We start from the raw sequence: 27,801 nt of genomic DNA, 5'->3' as shown, positions 1-27,801 counted from the left end.
ATTGGGAGAGATGTCCCTGGACAGGAGTGGAATGATCGGTGAGCAGCGGAAGGAAGTCACCGTTTGGTGTTTGCAGGGGAAGTGTGTGTTGAGTTGCCTCTGCCTCTTCCCTTACCATTTTACCTCTAAATCCACTTCTAAAGTAACCTCTTGTGAGGGCGACTAATTGTTGCCCTTGTAAGAGGAGGAGTGATTTTCTGGAGAAATGTTTTTGGAGCTACCGCTGTAAAAGGAGCGACGAAAGGATCCTCTATTAGAAGGTAATTGCAAAGCCCCGATGGACTTGGTGACCTCAGTATCTTTTTTCATTTTCTCTAAGATGGTGTCCACCATTGGCCCGAAGAGGTGCTCTTTATTGAATGGTTGGTTAAAGAATAGAGGCTTGAACCTCGGATTTGAACCCTGAGATTCTTAGCCAAGCATGCCTGCGTAGCAGTACGCTGGTGTTAACTGCGCAGGCTGCTGGGTCTGCTGCGTCTAATGCGCACCTGATAGATGTACTCGTAATTAATTTACCCTGCTGAATGAGGTCATTGGCTTTTGTTTTGTGCTCATCGGGTAGAAACTGCATTAATTTTTCTAGCTCATTGTAATGAGCTCTGTTGTAGAGAGCTAATAGAGCTTGTGCATTTGCAATTCGCCAATGATTGGCTGCTTGCGATGCTTTTGCCGGAGTCTTCGATTAATTTTAACTTTATCAGGAGGAGGAGCCTTACCTGTGGATTGTGAATTTGCTCTTTTGTGAGCGTTGGAAACTACAAGGGAGTCTAATGGGTGCTGACCCTTGATGTAAGTGGGATCAGTAGGTGCTGGTTTGTACTTTTGCTCTACCCTGGGCGTAATAATTCTTGCCCGCACCGGGTCTTTAAAAATTTCATCCGTATGCTTAAGCATTCCCTTGAGCATAGATAATGTTTGAGTAGATCTCGGAGAGGAACTTGAGGTTTCGAACAAGAAATCCTCCTCAAGAGCCTCCTAGTGTAATTCCATTCCATGGTAATGGGCAGCCCTACTAAGTAGCTCTATATAGCCTATGTTGTCATGCGGTGGTGAGGGTTTGGGAGGGTATAGATACGGATCCCTGTCATTGTTGGGATGTGTGTCATAGTTCTCCCATGGATCATTAATGTCCTGTGGCGTACCTTCATCCCCGTCCCCTTCCTCTTGTGGATCAGGTGAGAGTGGTTGAGGAGAATTTGTGGGTGTGATAAGCAAATTTGGGTCAGTGGGTGAAGGAGGTGCAATTTAAGTCGGAGAAGGGTTAGTACCCACATTCTTGTGCTTTAAAGGAATGTGGTAGTCCTCCTGTAGCCCATTTTCCTCTTTTCTGGTAGTTTAGCGTGAATATGGCCAGTGTCTGGATGGATGACCAGTTTTTTGTTTCGGATCCGTTTGCGCACGCGAAATGTCGAAACGAGGCTCTTTTGATGGTAAAGTGGTTTTCTCTTTGGGCGCCGTTTTCGGTGTCGAATGTTTTGGCTCCAAAGATTTACTTCTCGGTAGCGAGGGAATGGCAACGACGACGTGCTTCGACGCCGAAGGTCTCAGTTCGCCACCCGCATGGGGCAGTCTCGATCCTGAGCCAGAAGGCTGGGCCTTGTGTTTCGGCACCAAGGGCGAGGTGCCCGAAAGTTTCTCGGTGCCGACCTTGGCCGAGGGCACGTGTTGGGGCAGGAGGGTATATGTACTCACGGTATGCTGACCCGGTGTTACTTGTTCCTGTTCTTCCATGTCGGAGTCGGCCTCGGAGAGGAGTTCTGCTTCCTCTTCGGCTCCTTGGGCAAGGAACTCTTCATGATCGGAATCTTCAACGAAGAGGTCCAGTGCAGAGACGCTTTAATGTTGCATTTCGTGACATCAAGCCCGAAGTTCACGGAGCGTCTTCTTTGATCGAAAAAAGATCACCATGGGTCGCAGTCCTGTTCGCCGAGTTCCGGGGATAGACACAAATTGCACACTTCGTGCAAGTTGGTGCGCGGAAACATAGCGCGACACCTGGGACAAAGCTTGAATGGAGTCCGTTCCATCGACTGCTAGCGAGTTGGAAGCGGGAAGGCCCCAACGGCCACGAATTTTCCGATCGAAGACATCGAGTCGAAATGATATGCGGAGAATAGAAAACGCGATTGAGAAACAATACCGTCGAGGGTAGTGGATTGCGTGTCGAGGGGAACCCAAGAAACTGTGTTGAACAGGAGTCGATGCCCATGTGCACTATCATTGAAAGGAGGAGTCACCTACCTTGTGACTGGAAAAGACTTCTTCAAAGAAAAACAAAGTACAAACATCCGAACCCAACACTAGATGGGAGACTATGCAAAGCGAGTGATCTACGGCTCACATACCTCGAACATTACAATTACAATCAGCATACATTTACGTTCAGGGATCCGCTCCTTCGCCCTACAGACCTACAAGGGTTACCCAGCCAACATACTTACACATTAATCACCTGCTAGTTAAGTCTGGCTGTCTCATTTATGTTGTTTTATGCTGGTTACCCTTAAGCAAATGATATTGCACTAATCATTATTATTCTGCACCCTACTGAAGACACAAGACACTGTACTGCACATGCTGGTATAGTCCATCCAAACTATCTGGATAATACTTGCTATGTACACCATGTGCACTTTTACTAGGTTATACTTACCGTCACATCTTAGGTTTCTCTCTGGACATAAATTAAGTTTCTCTCTGGACACAAATTATGTTTCTCTCTGGCCTATGCGAGAGCTAGAGGCTTTGGCAATGTGTTTTATCCATTTTGTACACCATTAAGGCTGCCGTTTAGTATGACTAAAAGTTAGGGGTGCGGTAGGTTGAAGTTGTGTGGAATGGAATTGGGTATACTGGGGTAGAGTGGAGTGGCAGATTGGCGTGGGGTGGATTGGAGTGGAGTAGTTTGGAGTGGCAGAGTTGGGTAGATTAGCGTGGTAGATTGAATAGGGGGGGGAGTGGGGTTGATTAGGGTGCAGTGGGGTAGACTGGGGTAGAGTAGACTGGGGTAGAGTGGAGTGGGACATATTGGGGTAGATTGGCGTGATTGGGGAATAGTTGGTTGGACTGGGGCAGAATGGGATTGGAGTGGGGTAGATTGGGGTGTAGTGGGCTAGATTTGGTGTGGGGTAGATTTGGTGTGGGGTAGATTTGGTGTGGGGTAGATTTGGGGTGGGGTAGATTTGGGGTGGGGTAATTTGGGGTTAACGGGGGGGAAGATTGAATTGAGACAGATTGGGGTGAAGTGTAATGGACTGTGTGGGGTGGGGTAGATTGGAGTTCAGGGGGTAGTCTGTAGTGGGGTCGATCGGGGCAGAGGGGAGTGGGATATATTGGAGTAGACTGGAGTGGAGTAGATTGGGTAAAGTGGACTGCAGTGAATTGAGGAAGATTGGAGTGGAGTGGGGTAGACTGGAGTGGAGTGGGGTAGACTGGAGTGAAGTGGGGTAGACTGGAGTGAAGTGGGGTAGACTGGAGTGAAGTGGGGTAGACTGGAGTGAAGTGGAGTGAAGTGGGGTAGACTGGAGTGAAGTGGGGTAGACTGGAGTGAAGTGGGGTAGACTGGAGTGAAGTGGGGTAGACTGGAGTGAAGTGGGGTAAACTGGAGTGAAGTGGGGTAGACTGGAGTGAAGTGGGGTAGACTGGAGTGAGTGGTGTGTGGCAGATTAGGATGGGGCAGATTTGGATAGAGTGGTGTGGGGTAGAGTGGAGTTGACTGGAGATTAGAGTGGGATAGATTGGAGTGGATTGGGGAAGGGGTAGGGGTGGAGTAGGTTGGATTGGAGTGGGGTACAGTGGGTGGGATAGATTGCAGTGGGGTGTGGTAGATTGAAGTGGAGTAGATCAGGGATAGTTTGGGGTGGTGTTGATTGGAACAGGGTAGATTTGGGTGGGATCGATTTGAGTGGGTTGAGTGAGGGAGAGCAGAGTGGGGCAGATTAGAGTGGAGTGGGGGTATACCGGGTGGACATCAGTGTGGTAAATTGGAGCGGCATAGATTGTGGTAGATTGAGCGGGTTAGATTGTGGTGGAGTGAGCGGGTTAGATTGTGGTGGAGTAGAGTGGGTTAGATTGTGGTGGAGAAGAGTGGGTTAGATTGTGGTGGAGAAGAGTGGGGTAGATTGGAGAAGAGTGGGGTAGATTGGAGAAGAGTGGGGTAGATTGGAGAAGAGTGGGGTAGATTGGAGAAGAGTGGGGTAGATTGGAGAAGAGTGGGGTAGATTGGAGAAGAGTGGGGTAGATTGGAGAAGAGTGGGGTAGATTGGAGAAGAGTGGGGTAGATTGGAGAAGAGTGGGTTAGATTGGAGAAGAGTGGGTTAGATTGGAGAAGAGTGGGTTAGATTGGAGAGGAAAGGAGTTAAATAGCTTGGAATCGGTGGGATAAATTGGAATGGAGTGGAATAAACTGGACTGGGGTAGATTGAAGTGGATTAGAGTGGAGAGGGGTAGATTGGGGTGGGGTGGATTGGGTAGATTGGAGTGGGAAAAACAGAGGTGGATTGGAGTGAAGTGGGGTAGACTGGTTTAGGTAGTGGCAGAATAGGTATATTTGAGTGGAGTGCAGTAGACTGGTGTGGGGTATGGTTGACTAGGTTGGAGTAGAGTGGGGTAAATTGGGGTACAGTAGGGTAGATTGTATTGTAGTGGAGTGGACTGGGTAAATTAGAAAGAGTGGGGAAGATTAAAGTGGGGTAGATTGGGATGGGGTAGATTGGAGCGGGGTAGATCTCAATGAAGTGTGGTGGGGTAGATTGGGGTACAGTGGAGTGGGATGGATTGAAGTGGAGTGAAGGTGGACTGGATTTCAGAATAGTGGAGTAAGTGGAGTGGAGGAAAGTGGAGTGGAGGGGCGTGAAGCGGAGAAGGCGTGAGTGGCATAGACTGATATGGCGTGGAGTTGCTTGTCCCAGAGTGGAGGGGCATGGAGTGCCACGTATTAGAGTGGAGTGATGTGTCATAGAATAGAGTGGCGTGGCAGTGAGTGGAGTGACAGTGTGGCGTATGCATTGTGTGGTAGTGCACTGCCCATTAGACAATTCATTTTCAATTGAAATGATAATTACATTTGCATCGAAATACTGCACACAAACGATATGTCCAAATGACACCACCTAATGTACTGATGTGTTTTGATCGTATTCAAATATTTGTATCCACCACACTTCAGAAATAACAAAAATTGTGCTTCACTGGTACTAATTCTGATATATCATGAAACATTTTTTTCCGTTGTGTACTAGGAAAAAAAAAACATTCTAGACCCTCTCCTGTTACATGGATGCTCAGCAGGACTGTCACACAAATTCTCTCACTTTGAAATCAGAGAAAGAAAAGTAAACACCAAGCTCCCTTGGATGAGAGAGCTTGACATTTGACCTCTGTCTATGAATGCACAGCGAATGGGACAAGATAAGAACAAGATTTAAAGGCCTGTTCAGAGAAAGCGAGTTTGTGGAAAAATACAGTAAACAAGGTTTGGGCAACGGGAGGCACAGACTCAAGCTGGGCATCCTAGAGCAAATAATGCCAGCAAATAGAAAGGCAAGAAAATGAGTTACAACCACAAAGCCAATGGTAAGCAACAGGTGGAATGCATTCCTAGGTTAGCTTTCTGAATGTCACCAAGATGTCTTTAGCAAACTAGACAGCTGTACTGTCCGGTAGGCTTCGATCTAAAAGTGAAATCGCTGGTTGATCATGGGCATTTATATTTCGGGCCACATTCAATGCACATATAGCATGTTGGGTGGAATGTTCACTTCAAATCGTACATCTGTTTTAAGCCATGCTTAACTCTAATTGGAAATATATATTAAAACAGGCATTGACATAGCCAATAGGTCTCGCTTTTGGGACCTTATAAGTATTTTGTTATGCAGCATAATATCTTTGGTACAATAGCATCAACTGTTGCATGGCTAACATTTTTAAGCTCCCTAAGGCGAGACCTATTGGCTATGCATACCCACTGAAGATTTAATGTGCGATGTATGTGCAGTGTGGATAGACCTGAAGTTCAGTAAGAAGTGTGAGGGATAGACTTAAAAGTATATTAGGAAAGCGGAGTGCATTATAAGGGACAGACCAGAGGTGCAGTGGTAAAAGGTCCATATTGATGTGAGGTCTTTGAACCATCGGTTAGGAAGCAATTCCAAGAAGTTCTGGAGGATGTATAGATATTGAGGTAAGAATTCTAGAAAAGGGACCTCCTAAAAATATGACGAAAAAAAAAAAAAAAAGTCTTACCATACTATATGTTCATACAAAAGTCCAACCTTTTTAACTCCCATAAGTCAATTCTCCTTATTGAATAACATTGTATTTAATGTTTGCTTAACTCATTGGTATACAAATCAACGTTTTCCACATATTTTGTAAAAATAATCTACATTTCATATTCAATAATGATCTGCAGGCCTCAACAGAAAACATATCTTAAAAACCACTGCAACATCTTCATTCTCATCCACTTATGACATTAACTTTCATTCTCATTCATTCCATTCCTTCTCTTTCATAAAAACCGTACACATATTATATGAACTTTTTAACTATACTCACGTTGCAGGTCAATCAATTATTATTACAAACATGATCCATACGTGTTGTCTCAAAAAGTAAAAATATTATATACAATTATTAAAAATCTTTAATTCTGTCGCTAATAGCATTTTTCAATAATAATGTTAATAGCCACAGAATGAAAGGATTGACATAACTGTATATAGTAATTGAAGTCTGTGGCCACACTCAAACGCTGGGGATCAACACACAGGGCACTGCTGCATGTCTGTAAATTATGATGTCCTGGTGCTGGCAGGGAGATCGGCATCATCGGGGCAGGATTATTGATGGATTTATTGAAATGGTCGTCAAAGTCTATCCCGCATGCGGACATCTTGCAACGCACCTCTATGCCCTCCCTCTGTAGGTGTTCACAAGTTGACTTGTGAATTTTCCTATTTGCTCCGATAATGGAAAAGCCATTGTGTCAATGTGTACAAAATACAAGAATTTTTACAAGAACACAAACCGGGATCCTATGTATTTTGAGTGGCCTCCTGTCCTTGAAGTATGCCATACTCCAGTTTCACACAGTAAAGTAAAATCTTGATCATTTTTCGAACTCTGACATTTACTTCAACTCATAGATGAATGAAATTTTAGCCTGCCATACCAAAAGAGAACTCTAATTCTTATTCTCATTCGGTAAAGCTCAAAATAGCAATTGTTTACCCTCGATATTCCACTGCAACCGTATTTATGGCAGCTTTACAGGAACAAAAAAAGAGCATTAGAAACTTTAACTCCCCTTTAAGAAGAATGAAAACATGAATCTCTTTAAGGAAGCTTTGGTGCCTTTGATGATTGATCTGAGCCACGGCACCCTCTGCTGATAAACCAGAGCCACCATTTTGCCAGGTTATATCATGCCTAGATCCTGCTTGGCCCACACTGAACCACGGATGAGCAAACTTACTCCTTGGATAACCACTGGACGTCCTTTCATCTAATGGTGAACCATTCCACCCAAAGAACAGACGCAAGGTGACGTGATGCATTCAAAAACAAATGAATGAATAAATGATCATTCAATCACACAAGCATTGAATAGATGACATGCACAGCACTATCTCTATAGAACATATTGGGATTGATTTTTTGACTGATGGTGTGGAAACATTTTATTTCTTACTGTCTGGTACCTGGTGAAGTTCATCTTAGTTGAAGATGTGCCTGCTATTCATCCTCTTTTCTTATGGAATGTCACAGCAAGCTTAGGTTTGCAAGGGATCGTGAATTTATAGGACTTCAGAGAAGTGTCCTGCGGCATGAAATGACATTTGAAGCTGACCAAAAGCTAACATGGCTTCGGTTTCCTACAGATAATGTGCACAAAGATAACATGAAATGTGTGCGAGAGAATGAAGTAAAGGGACGGCTGTATGTGCTCTCGAACATTTGGTTACATATTAAAAGGAAATACCTTCAGGAGGTAGAGGGATGAGTAGAAAGCAAGAGAAGTGATTCGCAACATTTTAGTGATATCACTTTGCAATTTCGCTTTCTCCAAATAATCTTTGTAGCAAGGCTTTGTGCCCCTGTGTGAGAAAGTGGCTCTGTATATACTGTTCCATAATAGGTACAGGGTGTACAGAGTCCACAGTCCCCCAGGGATTGACAGAGGTTAAAGTTAGATATAACCTTACTCTCTAAAGTGGTAGCTTGGTCGAGCAGTAAGGCAGTATCAGAGGACAGTGTAAAGCATTTGTTGTACACACTCAGTCAGCAAATGGTCTCACACACTCAATAACTGAACTCTAGGCCAATGGTTTATATATAAAAAAATATATGCTTGTTTTATTTTAGAACCAACACTTGGATTTAAAACATACTTTCTCAGCAGAAGATGTTTCATATAAATACTTTTGCTATATGCAATAGACTTTTGTAAACAGTTACAAGTGGTTGCAGTAGGCAACTCTATTTTTAAACACAACAATGCATTGAGCTCAATGGTAAATTCAAGTTATTTGCAACAGATTACTTTTTAGATTACTTTTGGAATTCCAGGACTGGATCCTAGATTCAGTCCTGGGTCAGTTCTCAGAATCAAGTGATGAAAGTAGACTTAATTACTGTAATGATTTTTAAACAATATTTAGCTATTTTAAAAGTTGACACTTAGAAAATATTTCAAAGAAAACAGTCAATGATTCCCTATGGAAGAAAATTCAAGTTACAGGTACAGTATGTTCTTGTTACTTTTGTAATCCAGTACTGGGTGCCTAGACTCAGTACTGGGACCTTTATCCAAAACAGGTAAGTAATTACGTTTTCAAATATTATACGATTTTTGAAGAATATTTCAAGATTGCAGAAATCGACACTTAGAAGAAATTTCACAGAAAAACAGTCAATGGTTTCCTATGGATGAAAATTGAGTTAAGGGTAAGTACAGTTGTAAGTATTTATCAGTCAGTGCTGGGCACCAAGATCCAGCACTGGGAGCTAACCTAAGAGCAGGTGAGTAATTTCGTTTTCGTTACTCGGCTGATTTTTGGTGAATATTTTAAGATTTGAAAAGTCCACACTTAGAAGAAATTTCATGAAAAAGCCAGTCAATGTTACCCTATGAGGAAAATAGAGTTTGCGGTTTAAGGGTAAGTACTCGACTGGCAGAGTTGAGGTTCTGGGCATAGACTCAGGGGTCCCCCAGGGTCAGGTAGGTACAGTTGGTTCACCCTCAGCGGCTCTAGGGCGGCCGGGTGCAGAGAGAGTTAGGCCCAAGGTTATCCTATGAGGGATAGGAGGGCCTTGGTTGGTGGCTGCTGACTGGCAAGCCACGCAGTTGTGGGAGCTGGGCTCCGGATCACTTACTCAGGGCAAGTGGGGAAGTAGGAAGGTGTAGAGTTTTCACTGCCAGGGCCACTCGGGCGGCTGGGTGCAGAGTGCTTTTGAGCCTTCGGGCGCTCAATTGATTTCAATGGGAAATCTCCGGTTTAGAAAAAGACTGCAAGCTCGGGGACGAGGACTCTTCAGGTGTGTCAAGGGAGGTCCTTCGGTGCCGGACTCGGGGTCACAGTCGCCGTGGGGTCGTCCTCAGGGTCTTTGTTCACTCCGACACTGGCTAGGCTTAGCTGGTGCAGAGTGTGCTGGGTTCGCGGTTCCGGGCTGCTGCCAGGGATTAGAGATAGGTTTGAGTAGAGCCTCTACTCATGAGAGTCCCAGGGGCTTAGAGCCAAAAGGTAGCCAGGTCTTCTGGGGTTGGTGAGGTTGCTGGCCACAAGAGATGCCGGGCTGGAGCAGGAGCAGGTTCGAGGGTCGACAGGCCGGTAGGGCTGGGGCCAAAGCAGTTGGTGTGTTCCTCTTTTCAGCAGCTGCAGGACAGGTCTTCTTTCTTCTTGCTCTTCGTAGTTTTGAATCTGGAATCTGGGGAAGGAAGGTTCAGGGTGCTCCTAAATACTAGATTTAGGGGAGTTACAGGTAGGTGAAGGGCAGGGACCAATGGGTCCCTGTCCTGGGGTGGGTACACCCCCTATCCTGCCTCTCTTCTGTGGGAGGGGGGCAGTAGCCTAGTCCTGATAGGGTAGGGCTCCCCATCTTCAAGATGGCGAGAGCCCGGAGATGTGCTTCACCTCGCCTCCCCCACCTGAGGGGTGGGGTTGGCAGGCTGGCACATCCCCTGTCCTTATTTGGGGTTTCCGGCCAAAGCTTCCCGCCAGAGTGGGGGGTTGCAGGGGCCTGGGGAAGCTCACAGAGGCGGCATGCCTTTGAAGCCTCCCCCTGTCCATCCTGGGGGAGGAGATTTAGCACCTCGCCCAGGATGTTCATTGTTGCAGGCCCAGGAGAGCAGGGGCTCTCCTACCCAGGGGTCCAGCAACATGTCTGCTGGGTGGCAGCCTAGGCAGCCTCAGAGCAGACGTGGATTGTAGGTTAGGTTTACGGGGGCACCTCTAAGATGCCCTCTGGGGTGCTGGGTACATTAAATCCCACACTGGCATCAGTGTGGGTTTAATGTGCTGAGAAGTTTGATACCAAACTTCTCAGTCTTTAGTGTTGCCATTATGGTGCTGTGGAGTTCGTGTTTGACGAGCTCTCAGCACCATGTACTCTTAAATGGCAGCACTGCACTTACAGTGCTCAGGAATGGACCTGGGCACTGTAGGGGCACAGGGCTCCTGCTCCTGTGCCCAGACCATTGGCATAAGGCACCCAGCTAGAGGGGTGACTGATGTATGCCAAGGCAGTGTAGGTGATGGGCATGGCACACAGGGATGTGTGCCATGTCGACTTTGTTTTTGTCTTGCACCCAAACACTCAGCCTGCAAAGGCAGTGTGTGTGTGTGTGTGTGTGTGTGTAAGGGTACAGGGCCTCTAAGGGCGGCACAAGGAGTGCTGCAGCTCTTAGAGGCCTTCCTTGGTCACAAGGCACTGGGTACCTAGGGTACCATTTACCAGGGGCTGACATGTGGCCAGGGTTTGCCAATTTGGGTTTGGTTTGTTTTAGGGAAGGAACATAGGCCCTGGGCACCTGATTGGCAGGAGTCCAGGGCACACTCAGTCAAAGTACATTCAGCAATTCAGCAAAAAGTGGGGGCATACCATGCAAGAAAGATGGCACTTTCTCACACCCTGGTCTTCCACCTCTAAGCCAGGCTTGGAGTGTTCATCTAATACACCTGGCTGAAGGGGAGCCAGGTGGAGCGATCCCACACATACCGGATATGCGTCACTGGAACAGCTCTCTTGTCCCTGTGCGTGAAAAAGCATCCAGGGGATTAAGTTCTCCAGATAACAGCCCGGTTTACCCACCTGCTCGCTCGAGGCGGTACAAAGGGGCACGGTCTTTAGGCGCCTTTGGCAGCATCAATCTTTAAATTTCAACAACAGTAAGCTCCTAATGCATTGGGGATTACACCTTAATAAAACGCAGCCCTCCTCCCTGTTGATTGGTGGGGTTTAGTAGAATTCACAGCACGAAGGGGCAGTTTTGCGTGGGGCTGGAATGAAATGCACGACACCCTCATCAGGAAAGCTTTGATATTTGTATAGATTTAATACTGGTTTTAAATCGAAAAAAATAAGAATTTTGCAATGTTTCTACGAACTGAGGCGCAGCCGGCGTGTAATCGTGCCCTGAAGGTATCCGGAAGTCTGCGATAGGAATAAACCTTTTAGCGCAAGCTTTGAAGTTCTTTGTATGTGTCCCTACCAGGGAGGGATTGCGGACACGGATATTTTGAGGGGGAAGCAAGGGTTTCTAAAGATTAAAACAAGAATTTGCCAGGCGGCCGCGATCGCGGGGACGCGCTCTGTGGTGGGGGAGGGGCAGAGCGAGGTGGCTGTAAGGGTGCCGCGAGGAAAGCCAAATGGCAGCTGTGCACGTGCTTGCGCGCGTAACCGCAAGCTTGAGGCCAGCAAAAGCGTGTGGTCGGACTTTTAAAAGCCCACTTACTAAATGTCTCGCCAGAGCAGCGCATGCGCTGGCTCAGGCGAGACCTAAAAAAGTGCTCTACAATCGTGCCATGAGGTAGAGATATTCAACTTGCTATAAATATGGTAAAAGGCCCTACACCCCCTCACAAATTGCTCATAGAATAAAGGCAAGATTAAAGACAATACAATAAAGACTTGGAAATATGTCTCACACCAAAAGTTTTTTTCATCCTGACAATCTGTTTAAGGATCCTTTGCACACAAGTAACAGACAATAGAACTGCATGTGTAAAGGAAATCTCTTCTTAAACAACTTATCATTCTTCCAATGACTAAGGTGCAAAATCTCAAATATATACACTGAAAACTGAGATTAGAATCTAAGCAGAGAATATCCCAAGAACTCAAAAATTATCAAATGCCTTCACAATATTTATCAATGGATAAAAGAACCCAGGCAACCATAAAAAAATGTAACTGCTCAGGTTGCATTTCCTTAAGAACCTGTCACGGAGTAATTAGTACTTGTAAGTGCTGGATGGAGGATCCTTATTTGTATCTAGTTAGAATCTTTAAATAAGTCAAGCTTTTAACCTTAATGTATTACTCGAGCTCAAAAGTAACAGCAAGGTGACAATGCAGCTAAATAGAATAAAGACTTCAAAATAAATGACAAGAATTTATTGAATGAAGAAACTGTGGACAGAAACTATCTTACCTTCTCGGGACTGTGGAGATTTTCCTCTTCAGCCTGCAATGGACCTGGAATCTCGCACACACACTTGTTTTTCCTTCGGTTCTTTCTTTTCTGGCGCTTTTTCTCCTGTTTCAGTTCTTGTACTCTTTCTTCTTCTAAAAACTCCTCACACAGTTGCTCCAACCTACTGATGCCTTGCACCTTTTCAACAGCCATCTAGTTGTGACAAATAGGAAACAAACAAATGTCTTGAGAACAACGACAAACAGAAGCAATCGAAAGATATGATTAAGCCTCTAAAGACCTGGTTAATTATGTGCAACAATAAATTGCATATTCAGAATGCATCAAAGCAGATCACTACTGTTTGAATGCAAATGTATTACAAGTCAATGTTTGCAGTTAAAATATACTTTACACACTGTAGTCTCATTGATGTTTAGTTCTATATTGAGAGCATACTGATATGCAATAACCTAACAACGAGATATTCATTCAATGACCTACCCCACAGGAACCCAAATTTCTATGAGTCTTCTTTCACCACTAAGATCACAAGATTAACTCCAGTTTGTTTTAGTAATGATCCAGTTATTGTTTACTCAAACTAGCATAGTCCGCATAATTTTTGATAATGGCTGGAGCTGCTAAAGCCAAGAGTTTAGACTGGACCAATGATCGAGCAGTTAGGTTTATTTTGGCCTTGTTACCGTACACAAAGCCCACACCTAACATCCCACTGAAGTTAAGGGTAAACTTAGTGCCGTGTATAACAATATCCTGACAAATCAGGTAGATTTAGTCACTCTCATTAAGAAAGGTAGAGATAGAGAAGTCAAACACAACAGCCAATGTACTCCAGATCTAAAGCGGAAGAAAAGTTAAGGGAGACAATCTGAGCAAGACTGGACAACTTGGGAGCTTTAAAATTAAATTCCAAAAATCCCAATTAGGATATGAAAATTTAGTTTTACATTAAACATTTATTTAAATCACACGTTCATAATATGGGGTACAGGGGCATATACCAATTCGTCTGCAATCATGCAGACTTTAGTCATATGCGGATACTGGAATTTGATCCCAGGGCTTAATTTTTCCTGGTCAAAATAAGTAAAATTTGCAATAAAACAAGCTCCTCGTATTGCAAGGTTGGATCCAGCAGACTGTGGGCAATTAATATGTTACCAGTTCCACTGCTCAATCATTATTGTATATTTGATTGTAATAGCTCTTGTAGCGGGCACAGATAACAAATGACATCCCAGTGCAGGGCTTCACTGGCCACCTGTCCTAGATCAGACTTACATTTCAGCTCCTCTGTATCACCCTCCACCACTTCAGCCGAAAGTTAATATGCCGCCGGTTGAGGAATTTCAAATGCAAAGAGCATGACAAGCAAATAGATGATAGAAAGCCCTGCCTTTAAATCCTGTCTGGCAGACTAGAAGTCAGATTTTGATAGGTCATTAGTAGATGGCTTAGCAAATTTCAGAGCAGACACTGACAGAAACATAGCTGGGGTAAAGAAATAGGCCTGCTATAAATCATACTTAATAAACATTTTAAATTGGAGTAGGGGAAAGCTGATTACCATCTTGGATGGAAACAAACCAGTTCAATACTGGCCCTATTCAGTGATCTGGACAAAGAAAGATCAGAAATCCAAGATGGTGGCAGGGTCTAGAATGTGTTAGAAGATATATGGCTGAAAAAAGAGAAGATAAGACTACACATCGCTGCCCTGCAAGACAACCAGCACCTCCTGACAAGTTAAGCTGAGAAGACACAGAGTCAATTCCAAAATTAATAATAGGGTGTGGACTACTCTGAACACAGAGCTCAAGAACCACAAGTTTCTATGCAAGTCATAAGTAGAGGGAGGCGAGTTAATAAATGCTCAAGCCCGAAGCCCATCTATGTCTCAGTTCGACGTCCTCTAGGACTCATGAGCTATAGACGAGCTGAGCTTTTAAGCAGCTTCTGACAGACGTATTTGTTCACACACAACAAAGTGGTGCTGCAGCTGCAAGAGATTTGTTTTACCCCTCAATGATGGTAAATCGTCAGATATAGTATTTCTGGACAGTGATGGAGCCAGATAAACTAAGAACCCCCACTTTCTTTTTGGAGGTTGAGTCGCACTGGTGGCACAATCCTATCAAAGTTGTTAGATGTATGTTAATATCCGTGAATGCAATGTCAATGTACGCCATAATCAATGCATACATAGCAATGTTAATACCAGTAAAAACAAGGTCTATGAACATTATGACATGTACACACAATAATGAGAATGCTGGTAAATATATCAATGACCGCCATGGTATATGTACACAATAATGAACGTGTATGTGGGAAGAGGCCTCCTCTTCCAAAAAGATAGGCCTTTTTTCTTGTTAGAGTTTCCAAAAAGCCTAGCGTATACTGATAGTAGCGTATACTGATGATTTACAATCTTGGAGTGGCAAATATCCCCCACGCAGCTACATCACTTTGTTGTGCGTTTTTCCTACTGCTTAGGGAGGACGTGCATTAGCTTACCTTTTCCTCTCTACTTGTGTGGTCAGAGCCTTGTTTGCACCACATTTGCCAAGACCCCAACCATCCCACCTGTTCAGCAGCGTTCCTTCCATGGTCATCTTTCTGAACCCTAAATTATGACTATGAGGGGGTTTAGCGAGATAAGAATTTCATTTGGGAAGTCTATAGGGAGATTTGGATGGGCTGCTTCGGAAGACCAAATGGAGTGCTATGAACACTGAACATTATGCTAATGAATTTGTCAGTCTGTAAAGTAAGTACAATTTGAAAATTGCTAGCATTATGGCCCTGTCCAAGCTCTTCATTGCAATTCTAAGCCTCTTCTTGTTCAGCCCATCAATTGCCACACCCTCCCTAGCAGGTAACTGCCATTAGTGACGACTGTAAGTCTACTTAGAGCTTTATCCAAGAAATACTTTGTGTCAGCTTGACCTACCACGTAACAGATGTATTAGTTTAAAACAGTGCGCTACGTTAGCTTCTTAGTTCGTTGGGTGCTAAGGTGATCTTTTCCACAGAGCAGTACTAATGGTGCTCATCTCCCTTTCCAATGGTATATCTCTCTAGTGGTTCCCTGCTTGAGGAGTGCTGCAGGAGGGTGATCCCCAAGTAGGTATCCACCCATTAGACACTAGGGAGTAGTTTTGGAGGAGGAGCAGCCCACGTCTCCAGAAATGCCCAGATTGAAGGCTTTACTCTTCAATTTGCCCTGAGGGGCGTTGGGAGGGAGGGAGGGGGGCGGGGTTGCAGAAAGCCCACTAGACTGTGGGAGTTTATTTGGAGAGCAGAGGGAGCGGACCCCTCCCAAACCCTCAAAGACACTAAATTAACTTGCGCTCAACCACTGAATTAGAATAATTGAGAAAAAAATAATCCGATGACACCAAATTAACAAAAATCCAATAAAGGTAACCCAATATATTTATTTTAAAATTTTGAACGTAGAAATAGTGACAAAAAGGACACAGTCACAAAGATAATCAATGGTCATGGTAGACTGGGACCTAGGCTCATTTTTTGCATAACCATGATGGAGCGTGGTCAGATACACAAACCAGGTTCGCCCTGCTTATGGATTTTGCATTGTGACTTTGGTCCTTTAAGTCTCAATCCACCATAGAAGTACACTTCTAAAGCCCCAAGTTCCTCAGGCATGGCGGGCTCACAGGATGACAGGCAGAGGCCAACAGTAGTACCCAGTCAAGATCAGTTGCCACTGGTCAGGTTGATATTTCAAGGAAAAGCCCTCTTGCAGCTTGTTGTCTCCGTGTAGTTACACTGGGGTTCAGCCAACTGACCCTTGCAGTCCACTACTTTTTCCAGGGTACAAGGGGGAGCAGATCCAGTCCTTCAGGACTCCTCTCAAGTCACAGACTACAGATCCAGTCTGCTTACAATCTTCTCCAGTGGGTGCCTTGAGGTGTCACATTTATACCTGCAATGAGTTGATGCGCAGAAATGACTACACAATTTAACCAATGGGCTAAATGTTCACAGGTAAAGAGTACGCACTTTTGCAGCACTTCCTGTTTGTCTTACTGCAAACAAGCCCAAAAAGCCAGGTGTCAGGGAAGTCTTTGTCCACATAAACCTAGGCTCCAAGGGCCAGGGGCAGCTGGTGTGTGTGTGTGTGGGGAATGAAATATTGTAAAGCTAGTGTTCTTCCACAACAACACTAAAAGCCAGTTTGAGGCAGGCACTGCCCACTAAAAACGCAGATGCTGATGGCATTAAAGCAGATTTCTTCATCAACCATTCGGTGCAATAACAAGAATTGCCTTGACATTCAGTTTGCTCCCTTTTAAGTGTGTCCTAAGTAAAAATGTGGCTCAACAGAACTGTCAAGCAGGATTGTAAACTTATGTAAAAATTGATGCCCACAACCACCACCAAACATATTCTGTTGTGATTAGGGAAGTCATTCTGCCCATTTAGGTCAGCCTATTGTTTGCTCAGGGGACGTATTTCACAGCTTTTTCACACTTGTTAAAGGTGGAGCACGGGCTGAGCGAAGGTACAGGGTAACTTTCTAAAAGTTACTTTTTCATATTTATTAAAAATCTACCTTCACCACTAAATTGGATTAAAAATACACTTTCATTTATTTGTGTGGAAGGTCTCATGAAGAGATGAAGCATTAGTATTTTAATCGGTACTCCAGTTTTCTACATAGGACAGCTAGTCCTGCCACAGTAAAAAAAAAACAAAAAAAAAGCTTTTGGGGCCTGGGCACTGTAGGGACATGATAATAAAATGTTTCTACATATTCTACCCTACCTTGTGGGCTGCAAGGCTCACATAGGGGTGACTTACTAATATTTACAAGGGAGGTTTTAAACTTGGAAAAGGGCTCCTTTTGACAGGCGGCAGTGCATGGGTTGCTCGGTCACAGTCAGGCCACAGTGGTAGGACTGAAGCCATGTTTGTACTGCCACTTTAATAGCTAGCACAATAGATGCTGCAGTTCACTAGTGTCATTCAACTTCCATGCCCTCAGGTACATTTTGTACCAAATACTAGGGACGTGTATGCAAGTTAAATATATCAGGAGAATGTCAATTCAGCCATGTTTAAAGGAGGAGAACAGGAACAGTAGTGGTCAGCAGGGGTAAAGTACACAGAGTTCTAAACCCAGAGTTCGGCAAAAGGCAAAAAACTTGGGGTGACCTACGTTTTCTGAATGATTTCCTACACCTTCCAGAGAGGTGTCTTCGGATCGGGATGAGGGAATCCTGGGTGTGTCAGTGTGTGGGAGCAGCAGCACCTTTCACAGAGCCACCTATTCATGCCTTTGTTGCCTCTGTAACTTCCTCTTGAATACACTGTACTAGACAGGGAGTCATGAAAAGCCTGCTGCTGTTGCAGATATGCTTGCAGGTGCAGGGTCATTTGAGGAAGCCTTATATTTCTTATACACATGTGGTGTTACCACTTTGGCCCCGATTGGATCCTTAAAATGATCAGGGTTCGACTTTAGCATACTGTTTATCATAGGCGGCAACTATACACTAGTTAACGTCTTTGAGGGGGGCTTCCATCAAAAGACCTGTTCTATGGCCTGCATGACAAATTTATGGTGTTGAGATGCTCTCTGTATGACAGAGTACTATGCTGTAGTATCCACTAGATGGGATGCTTTAGGAGGGTATGGCTCCAGGTCTTGGTCCACTTTGGAGGGTGGGAAGTTAGTGTTAACAGTCATCCCATGAGTCATTTCCAAGCATCAAACCAGTTCGCTGGTCATATAGATACACGTAACAATATGGACTGCTAAGATCTGAAAAGGAATGTACAGACCCTTTTAGGGATTGAATGGGAGTTGGGGGGACTGGCATTGGTGAGACTGGCCTTGATAGCAAAGGGGGTGATTTTGAGCGTGACAGGGGTGATTGAATGTGTGACGGGGGTGATTGTGACAGCAGTGGTCGCTAGTAAGATAGTGCGCAGCCTGTGCATGCTTGGGTGTGGGAAGTGGAGGAGGGCATAATGCCTGGTTCGTGCACTTCTTGTGTCCCGATTGTCAAGGTGTGTCAAAGAAAAGGTCCTCCTTAAAAATGAGCCTTTTCTTCTTAGGAATGGGAGGCAGGTTGAAAAAGGGCTCAGACTGAGTTAGCTCTGTCAAAACCCTGACTGCTTTGAGGTGAACAAACCGAAACTTACCTGGGTACAGTTCCTTTCCAAGTCTCTCGTGGATGGGAATCTCAGAGGTTCAAGTTGAGGGTATTTTGGCTTCGACTACATGTTTGTTCTCGGGGATGCAGATTTCCACTGCAGCAGTGGAACCATGGTGGCTTTCGGCCGAGAGGGCGTTGAGGTTGGGTGACGTTCCATGCCCCTTGGTGGACACTGGCTCAGCTCCAAAGCCTTATGTTTGAGCTAACTGGAACAGAGGGTGGTGGTGGACTGGAGATCTTTTTCTTGGAAGCTTCTGGGCTTCATGTTCAACTCCCTCAGGAGTGGAATTCTGGCACGACTTTACCCTTTATTTGGCAGGTAAAAATTGCCGACCTTGGGGTCATCTTTGAGCATGGATATCTTGGCGGGTGGGGCAGGCTGGGTCTACTCTAATGGGAGTACCTCTTTTTCCTTTGAGACACTTAAGGATAACGTATCCGCACGGGGTGTGTGTTGGCCCTGCCTATTACATCTAGACAGAGCATGTCCTGCTCTCTGAAAAGGTCTTGGGTGTCAGATAACAACCCTTGCTGCATCTTTAGGGATGCCACATGCCTTCTTACACCAAAAGGCTACAACAGGAGCTACACCATAGGAAGATGGATCAGATCATACCAGCTCCAATTCTGGGTGTATAAAAGTACAAAATCAGGAGTAGCAGTCTTATCCAAACATGATGTTCGAGTTAAAATAGGCAAAGTTAAAAGCGATCCAGGTTAAAAATGCGTTTGCCGGAGGAGGGAGTGTCCTTCCATCATAAGGTACTTTGGTCATGTACTAGAACAGATTATATATTCGTGACTAAACCTCTCATACAAGGGACTTCAGAGAGCGGACATATCAAACTGTTTTTATCTACGACCATGCGCATGTGTTAGCGGCATTGTTGGGTCAGGTTCGGACTCACCAGAGGACATGGAAACTCAACAACAACATTCTTATACACCCCGCTAGCATCCTAAAAAAAATGCCTAGAAATGTAATTTTTCAAGTATGCCACATTTAGAAGGTCACAACAGCACTGGGGACAGGAAATAGAAAGTTGCCCTGATGCTTCGCTCTGTACGAACCTAGAAAAAACCCAAAAAGAAAGACCAGCAAGTCAATAACACTAAGGAGCGTAGGGAAACAGCGACTGAAAGGCCAGACAGAGGTCCTCAGACTAAACAGGAAATAAAAGGCTCTACCAAAACTGAAAACATTTTTGGGAAAAGACAACAAGGTACACTCTTGGCTATGAGGTTGAGCAGCGGATGAGAACAGCAAGACTACCTTGTTTTTTTACCCACTCACCATCACCTCTGTGCTGGGGAACTGGCCGAAAGAACCACCCAGAAATCTTTGACTCTGTACCAATGACTCTTCCTGGAATTTCAATCTCTACTAGACCAAAAAAGTATTTATCGTTGATAATGGTTTTTGGTGAACACATAATCTTCCCTTAGATTACTTACTTTATGAATACTCCTTCCGAGCTTCAGAATAGTCCGGAAAACATTTCAACAGCAACACTCTTCAGCATCGCCAGTTGGTGTCACAGCCACGACTCCGCCTCAGAACATGATATCATTGAGTCTGAAACCAGCACACTGATAACTTTTCGTTTCGCCATTGAGGCATGTGGAGAGGAATAAGAGCCAGTACAGCAACAAATACTGCAAACAACATGTTTGCATGCTTTAGAATCACAGTAAGGGCAGCTTTTCTCATCGGTGAGCAAACAGGATGCCTAGCAGCATTAGCTCATAAGTGAACAGGTAGAGTGGTCAGGAATCTGCAAGAACATTAGCTATTCACCAGAACTAGTATTATAGAAGGGGAGTAACTTTTTCTGTTGGATGCATGGTGATTCTTCACCTTATGAATGAGTCACAAAGCAATATCTCCCTGGTAGGTGGGACTGAGTATTATGCATAACAGTTCAAACCCAGTACCTATCACTGCATGCCTGAGACGCGAGGTTGAAGTGCTTTGCAAAAGTATGCAAGGGTGACCACTAGCTGTCCGGGAGGTGTCAGCAAACCAACACCTCTGCACTAGCCATCGAAACAGACATGGCTCTGGTGGAAAGAGCACAAATCCCCTCCAGAGGATCTTTCTTGGCCATGGCACAGCAGATCTTGATGAAAAGGATGGTCCAAATGTCCCCCCGAGAGGCAGGCATCACGCAAAAATTCAGACTGATTCAATTTAGGATACTTCATCGCTCATACATGACTGGACAGACGCTGGCAAAAATAGGTTCCAGATCAGATGATCTCTGCTTGAGGGGGTGTGGCCAGAGGGCCACTTTTTACCACATCCTCTGGAGCTGCCCGGGGGTTCGCGCCATATGGGAGGAGGCCTCGAGGCACATGCAGACAGCCCTCCATAAGGAGCTTGTTTTGATGCCGAAATTGGGCATATTAAACATTTGGGAGGACAAAGACCTAACGGAAGCGGAGACACAATTCACAACGTTAGGATACAAGCTAGTTAAACGGGAGATTGCTAGAGGTTGGGGGGGGCAGTGCGCCACAACCCAGCGGTTGGATGATAGAGCTTGATAGATGTATGCTAGCGGAAACGGAGGTTTATGTAGCCAGGGGATGTCCAAAAAAATGGGATCGGAAGTGGGAAAGTTGGAACAAATATCGAGGGGAACCTGTAGCATCCCCCACGGCGGAACTGGAAATGCGTCAACAGGCAGACGGAACAGTTTGATTGAACTGTATATTTTGTTTAATGACTTGGTACATATGAATGTGGGGTCAGAATATAACTTATCCTCAGTCTACGATATACAACGATGTTGTTAAACCAATAAACAAATTTGAAAAAAAAAAAAAAAAGGATGGTCCAAAGACAAACAGTGCATTTAGTTACTACCTTGCTCTTTATTATAATTTTTTTAGCTCCACCAATGTGCACAAAGCTGATCAACTGAATCTCATCTGTGGTCTATGTAGTACAACACCATCTGAGGTCCATTGTATGCAGACATTCTTCCTCTTTGGTTGGATGCAAAGGAGGGAAGAAAGATGAAAAGATAATAAACTGCCTCATATGAAATGTAGAAATGGCTTTAGTTAAGAAAGATCAATTTATCTGGGTAAGAAGCAGTGGAAGGTGGACAAACCAAAAGGTGTTGCACGTACTCAGACACAACAAGCAGAAGTAATCACTACCAAAATAATTGTTTTCTAAGGGAAGAGTCAAAACGGGAAACTGCACATTGATTTAAATGCAATTGAGAAATTCACAACAAGATTCAAATCCCACAGAGGAACAATAAACAGAGTGGGTGGGAACAAGTAAAAAGACCCTTTCCAAAATCACACCACTACTGGACGGATTGTCCCAAAAAAGATTAACTCTAGCAGAGCTGCCAGGTAACCTTTAAAAAGTAGCCAAACTTCAGACTCTGCTGTGTAAGACAACGCAAACCTCAAGAAGTTGTAAATGAGGAGATGTTAAGAAGATTAATGCCTTCCGACTCATACTAACTAACAAATTTGCTCCATTGGCCTGCACTGATTGATTTGGTGGCAGAGCTCCCAACTAGCAAGAGGATATTGCAACTTTATCAGGAAAGCAAAATGATTCTAGCTTGTACCCCCTCAAAGCCACATGTGCAGCTGCAGTAACGGGGGACGGAAGTGGAGGATCTGACGATTCTGCTGTGACGATTGTGTGTTGGAGAAGAAGAGGTGAATGAATGTTGAGTGCCAACAGATTAGAGTATCTGCCCCTCCTTAGTTTTCAGAATCTGGTCTGCCCAATACTCCACTGTACTTTGGACAGAAGCAGGAATAGAAGGCATACTTACAACTGGCCCTGAGACCAGCTGAACCTGAAGGCTTCTCTCAATGACCTATCCAGTGCAAAGCGTATGGCATAAAATTAACCATTGTTCTGTGCCTTCAAAATCCCAGTGTGGAGAAGATAATCTATCACCTCGATGAGAAGTTCCTACTGGTGTCCTCCAGAAAAAGATAACGGAGGGATCTGCTCTTAAACTGAGAAAGCCTGAGATATGGGCTGCTAATGGGAAAACTACCAGTTGTTGCAACCATGAGCACAGGTGTATCACCTCCTGAGTCCGCAACCCCACACCACATTGTTCACTGATATGGATGGTAGAGATATTGTCCGACAGAAAATAGGCATTTCCCCTGAAACGAACTGGAAAAAGCCCTTCAGGACAAGACCAATAGCTCACAGCTCAAGTACATTTATGTACAAGAGCTGCTGTAACATCAACCATGTTCCATGCACCATCATGTCACGCAGATGAGCATTCGAGAACCAACAAAGAAGTATCCCTCACCACGGTACCAGAGCCCGGGGATAAATGAACTATTGACCCTTCAGAGGGGTCCATTAATCAATGCAGATCCTGATGCATCAACTGGGATATCTGCAACTTAGCTGAGAGACTTACTTGGGTTGCAACCACCTCAGACACCACAGGAAGGCTTTGATCTGCAACATGGAGTGAGGCACAAACAAGATATATGAGCATCAGACGCAAGACATGAATGAATTAATGAATGAATGACTAAGATACTAAGTCGCACAGCTACTCAGTGTCCCTGCGCTAGACATGTACAGGCAGGTGAGAAACATTCATATAGACTGAACAAATGGGCTTTAGCAATTTGTAAGGAGGTCTCATTTGTCATATTTCAGAATTGGACAAGGAGATCCACCTTGTCTCAATCTTTTAAAGCGAGCGGCCATGATAATTTGTGCATCTCCCGAGCGCAGGGCCCTGGAGGAGCAGTATTAACTGAGCCTAATGTTGAGGCAGAAAGACCCTTTATCATGGAGAGGACGGTGGGCTAGCGCTAGGGCTTTAAAGATAACGAAAAGTTTCTTACCTGTCGGTGTAGTTTTGCAGCTTGAAGATCTTTCTGGATTCACTATGCTGTGCATTATTCCGCGATCTTGTGGTTGGGTCCGGATTCGTAGTCTTTTCTTTGTTTTTTTTTTTTTTTTTTTGTAGCCCAGGTGGGCGGCGACGACCACCATTTGGTGCACCTTCCGTGACGTCGTCGTGCTTCCTGCGGAAGTCCCACCTTTGGGGAGCGCCATCTTCGGGTTCTTTTTTCCCTCTTTTTTTTTTTCTTTACCCTAGGCGATTGCTTAATCCTTTTGTCCATTTTCTGAACGTTTCCATTTCTTTGATCTTTTCTATTTTACCCCCTCTTCCTCCAGCCTCATCTTCCTGGCGGAGGTGGGTGGGTTCGCTAGTGAATCCAGAAAGATCTTCAAGCTGCAAAACTACACCGACAGGTAAGAAACTTTTCGTTTTGCAGCGTGAATCTTTCTGGATTCACTATGCTGTGCATAGACTTCGTAGCGGTTTTCCTAATTTTGTGGTGGCTGGGTGGAAGATGAGCGTTGGTCGTTGAAAATGTGTTGTAGCACCTTCTGTCCGACCTGTGCTTCCTTATTCATTTGAATGTCCACGCAGTAGTGTTTTGTGAACGTGTGCACAGATGCCCAAGTTGCAGCGAGACAAATGTCTTGGATGGGCGTGTTTGCCAGGAAGGCAACGGTGGCCCCCTTCTTCCTTGTGGAGTGAGCCTGGGGCCCCTCCGCTAGCTCCTGTCCAGCCTGTTTGTGACAGAATTGAATAGTGAGGGCAATCCACCTAGCGATGGTGCCCTTGGTCACTGGTCTACCCATGAAGCTAGTAGCAAAGGACACAAACAGCTGCTTCGACTTCCTGAGTTCCTTGGTTCTTTCAATGTAGTGCATCACCGCTCTTCTGGTATCGAGGGTGTGCAGGGCCTTTTCTGCGTTTGTAGTCGGGTTTTGGAAGAAACTTGGTATCTGGATACTCTGATTCATGTGGAACGCCGACACTACTTTGGGCATGAAGTGTGGGTCCGTCCTCAGGACTACCCTGTCTTTGTGAATTTGAATGTAGGGTTCCTGTAGCGTTAGTGCTTGAAGCTCGCTCACCCTGCGTAGTGAGGTTATGGCCACTAGAAAGGCAGTTTTCATCGTCAACATTTGCAGAGTGGCCTTGTGAATGGGTTCAAACGGCGCCTTCATGAGCTCCGTCAGAACCACGTTTAAATTCCATGCCGGCGGCGGCAACCTTTTCGGGGGGGCCATTCTTTTGGCTCCCTCCATGAATCTCTTCACCACCTGCGAGGTGAAGAAACTTGTACCCTTCTCACCTCTGGTGTAGGCAACGATCGCTGCTAGGTGTACCCTTAGGGAGCTCGAGCAGAGGTTACTCTTTAGAAGGTGTGTGAGGTACCTCAGCACAGTTGAGTCTCTTGTCATTCTGTTTTGCAGGCCTTTTTTCCTGCACCACACCGTGAATCTTTTCCATTTTGCGCTGTAGCATTTTCTTGTAGTTTGTTTCCTTGCCTCCCGTAGCACTCGCATAGTGCTCTGAGGCAACCTTAGGTGTGCGAACTCTAGGTCTTCAGGAGCCATGCTGCCAGGTTGAGGGTCTCTGGCTCTGGGTGCAGGACCTCCCCGTTTTGCATTGAGAGCAGGTCTTTCTCCTCTCGAACCTGTACGGATTGCCTTGCGCCATTTCTTGAATTTGTGAGAACCATGTCTGCCTCGCCCACTGCGGGGCCACTAGGATTAGAGTCATGTTGCTGGTCCTGCACTTGTTGAGCACTGTGTGCAACAGGGGTATCGGTGGAAAGGCGTAGGCAAATGTCCTCGACCAGCTTATCCATAGGGCATTCCCCTGGGATTGCTGATCTGGTTCCCTGGACGCGAAGCTTTGGCATTTTGCATTTTGGCGTGTTGCAAATAGGTCTATTGTGGGAGTTCCCCCATCTCCGGAAAAGCTTAGTTTCCTGGCCATTGAGCTCCCACTCGTGAGATGCAGAGGTCTGCCTGCTTAGCCAGTCTGCCTCCACATTGTCCTTCCCCCGGTAGGTGAATTGCCAGTAGATCTATCCTGAGAGGTATGGCCCATCTCCAAATCTCCTGAGCCAGAGAGGAGAGAGGGAACGACTGTGTCCCCCCCTGTTTGTTGATGTAGAACATTGCCGTGGTGTTGTCTGTTTGAACCAACACCCTCTGGTTGTACAGGTGCCTCTGGAATGCCTTCAGGGCTAGTAGGATTGTCTTCAACTCGAGGTAATTGATATGGCGAACCGCATCTGCTGGAGCCCACAGACCCCTCACTCTGAGGTTGTCCATGTGTGCCCCCCATCCCTTTTGCGATGCGTCCGTGGTAATGGTCATTGTTGGGTTTGGTGGTGTCAGGCTTCTCCCTGCTGTCATGTTGTCTCTGTTCCACCAAGTTATCTCCTCCTGCACTGCGTGCGTAACAACCACTAGATCCTCCCAACTTCCGTTTGCTTGTGACCATTGCTGTTGTAGCCATTCCTGGAATGGTCTCATGTGCAAGCGTACATTCGGCACCAGCTGGATACACGACGCCATCATCCCCATCAATTTGCTCACCGCCCTCACTGTCAGAGCTCGCCCCTTCTGGTAGAGCCGCTTCTCCTTCAGTAGGGCATCTGTCCTCCTGTCGCTGGGCACCACGGTGCCGCTCAGGGAGTTGATTTTTGCCCCCAGGAAAATCTTCACCTGCTCCGGTTCCATCGACGACTTCCCCCAGTGGATCGAGAACCCCAGGTTCGTGAGAGTGTCTGTTACGCGTTTTGCGTGCCTCGCGCACTTTTCGCGCTACCAGTCGTCTAAGTAGGGGTAGACGTGTATCCCCTGCTTTCGTAGGTGGGCCGCGACCGCCGACAGGCATTTTGTAAAAACCCTTGGTGCCGATTTTAATCCGAATGCCAGGGTTGTGAACTGGTAGTGTTCCTGGTCGATGTTGAACCTTAGAAGTCCCTTGTGTCTTCTGTTTACTGGGATGTGCAGGTAGGCATCTTTGAGGTCCACGGTGACCATGAAGTCTCCGTGTCTTATTTGGGGCAGCACCTCCTGCAGCGAAGTCATCTTGAACCTTTGCGTTCTGACGAAGGTATCGCAGGTCTAGGATGGGTCTGAGGCTCCCGTCTACCTTCGGGACCACGAAGTAGTTTGAGTAGACCCCCTTGTTGCGTTCTCCGAACGGCACTGGCTCTATGGCTCCCTTTTGTAGAAGCTTCCGTGTTTCTTCTCTGAGTAGGGTCAGTTCTTGGCCCGATCTTTGCCTTCCCCTTGGCTTCCTGTTTGGCGGTTTCCTTTCCAAATCTACGCAGTACCCGTACTGCATGATGTTCAGTATCCACTTGTCTGTGGTTATACGCTGCCACTCGTGAAGGTAGAGTCTCAGCCTTCCGCCTACTGGTGTTGTATGCTCGTAGGCTTCTGATCCTTCTCTCCCCCTCGATGTTACGGTTTCGCGCCTCACCCTTGGGGGCATGTCGAGGGTAGGCGTCCTCCTGCGTGCAGAGTCACTTTGATGAGGGCTGCTCCCCCCCTCTCCTTCTCTGGCCACGTCCCTTCCCTCTCCCGCGAAAGGACTGGCCCCGGGGCTGGTACTGCCAGTTTTGCTTCTGCTGACCCTGTCTGTGACCTTCACCCTGCTGACCCTGCTGGAACGTCTGGTGCGACGGGCCCTGTTGGTTTCCTCCCCCACCGTAGGGTCTCCTTGAGGGGTTGCCTCGCCTCATTCCCCTCTGCTGTAGGGCCCCCATGGACCTCGCCGTTTCGTTATCTTTTTAGCTGGGTGAGCTTCTCGTCAACTGTTGCTCCGAACAGTGTCTCTCCGTTGAAGGGGGTGCTAAGGATGTTGTTCTGCACCTCCGGTTTGAATCCCGAGATTCTTAACCATGCATGCCTTCTCTCGGTGACCCCTATGGCCATGAGTCTTGCTGAAGTTTCTGCCCCGTCCAACGCCGTCTTTATGCAGGAGTTGGCGATGTTTTTGCCTTCATCAACTAAGTGTGAGGCTCTCTGGCGGTATTCTTCGGGGAGATGCTTTACTAGCTCTCCCATCTCGTCCCAGTGCTGGTACTGGTGTCTATTGA

The 27,801-nt window shown here is 45.8% G+C and overlaps 1 protein-coding gene across 8 annotated transcripts in view; it reads right to left on the bottom strand.

Moving 5' to 3' along the window:
• The window catches only part of GGNBP2 (gametogenetin binding protein 2), a 407,447-nt gene that overhangs the window by 168,671 nt on the left and 210,975 nt on the right, over positions 1-27,801 (bottom strand). For all 8 annotated transcript variants that reach the window (XM_085649454.1, XM_085649456.1, XM_085649455.1 and 5 more), the window contains one exon: positions 12,659-12,853. In XM_085649454.1, coding sequence (XP_085505580.1) covers positions 12,659-12,853 — 195 coding nt within the window. The remainder of the gene's footprint in view (positions 1-12,658; positions 12,854-27,801) is intronic.

Source organism: Triturus cristatus, chromosome 3_2 (genome assembly GCF_964204655.1).
Source record: "Triturus cristatus chromosome 3_2, aTriCri1.1, whole genome shotgun sequence".
Classification (NCBI taxonomy): domain Eukaryota; kingdom Metazoa; phylum Chordata; class Amphibia; order Caudata; family Salamandridae; genus Triturus; species Triturus cristatus.
Note: the sequence above shows the minus strand (reverse complement) of the source record. Positions and strands in the feature narration are given on the sequence as shown.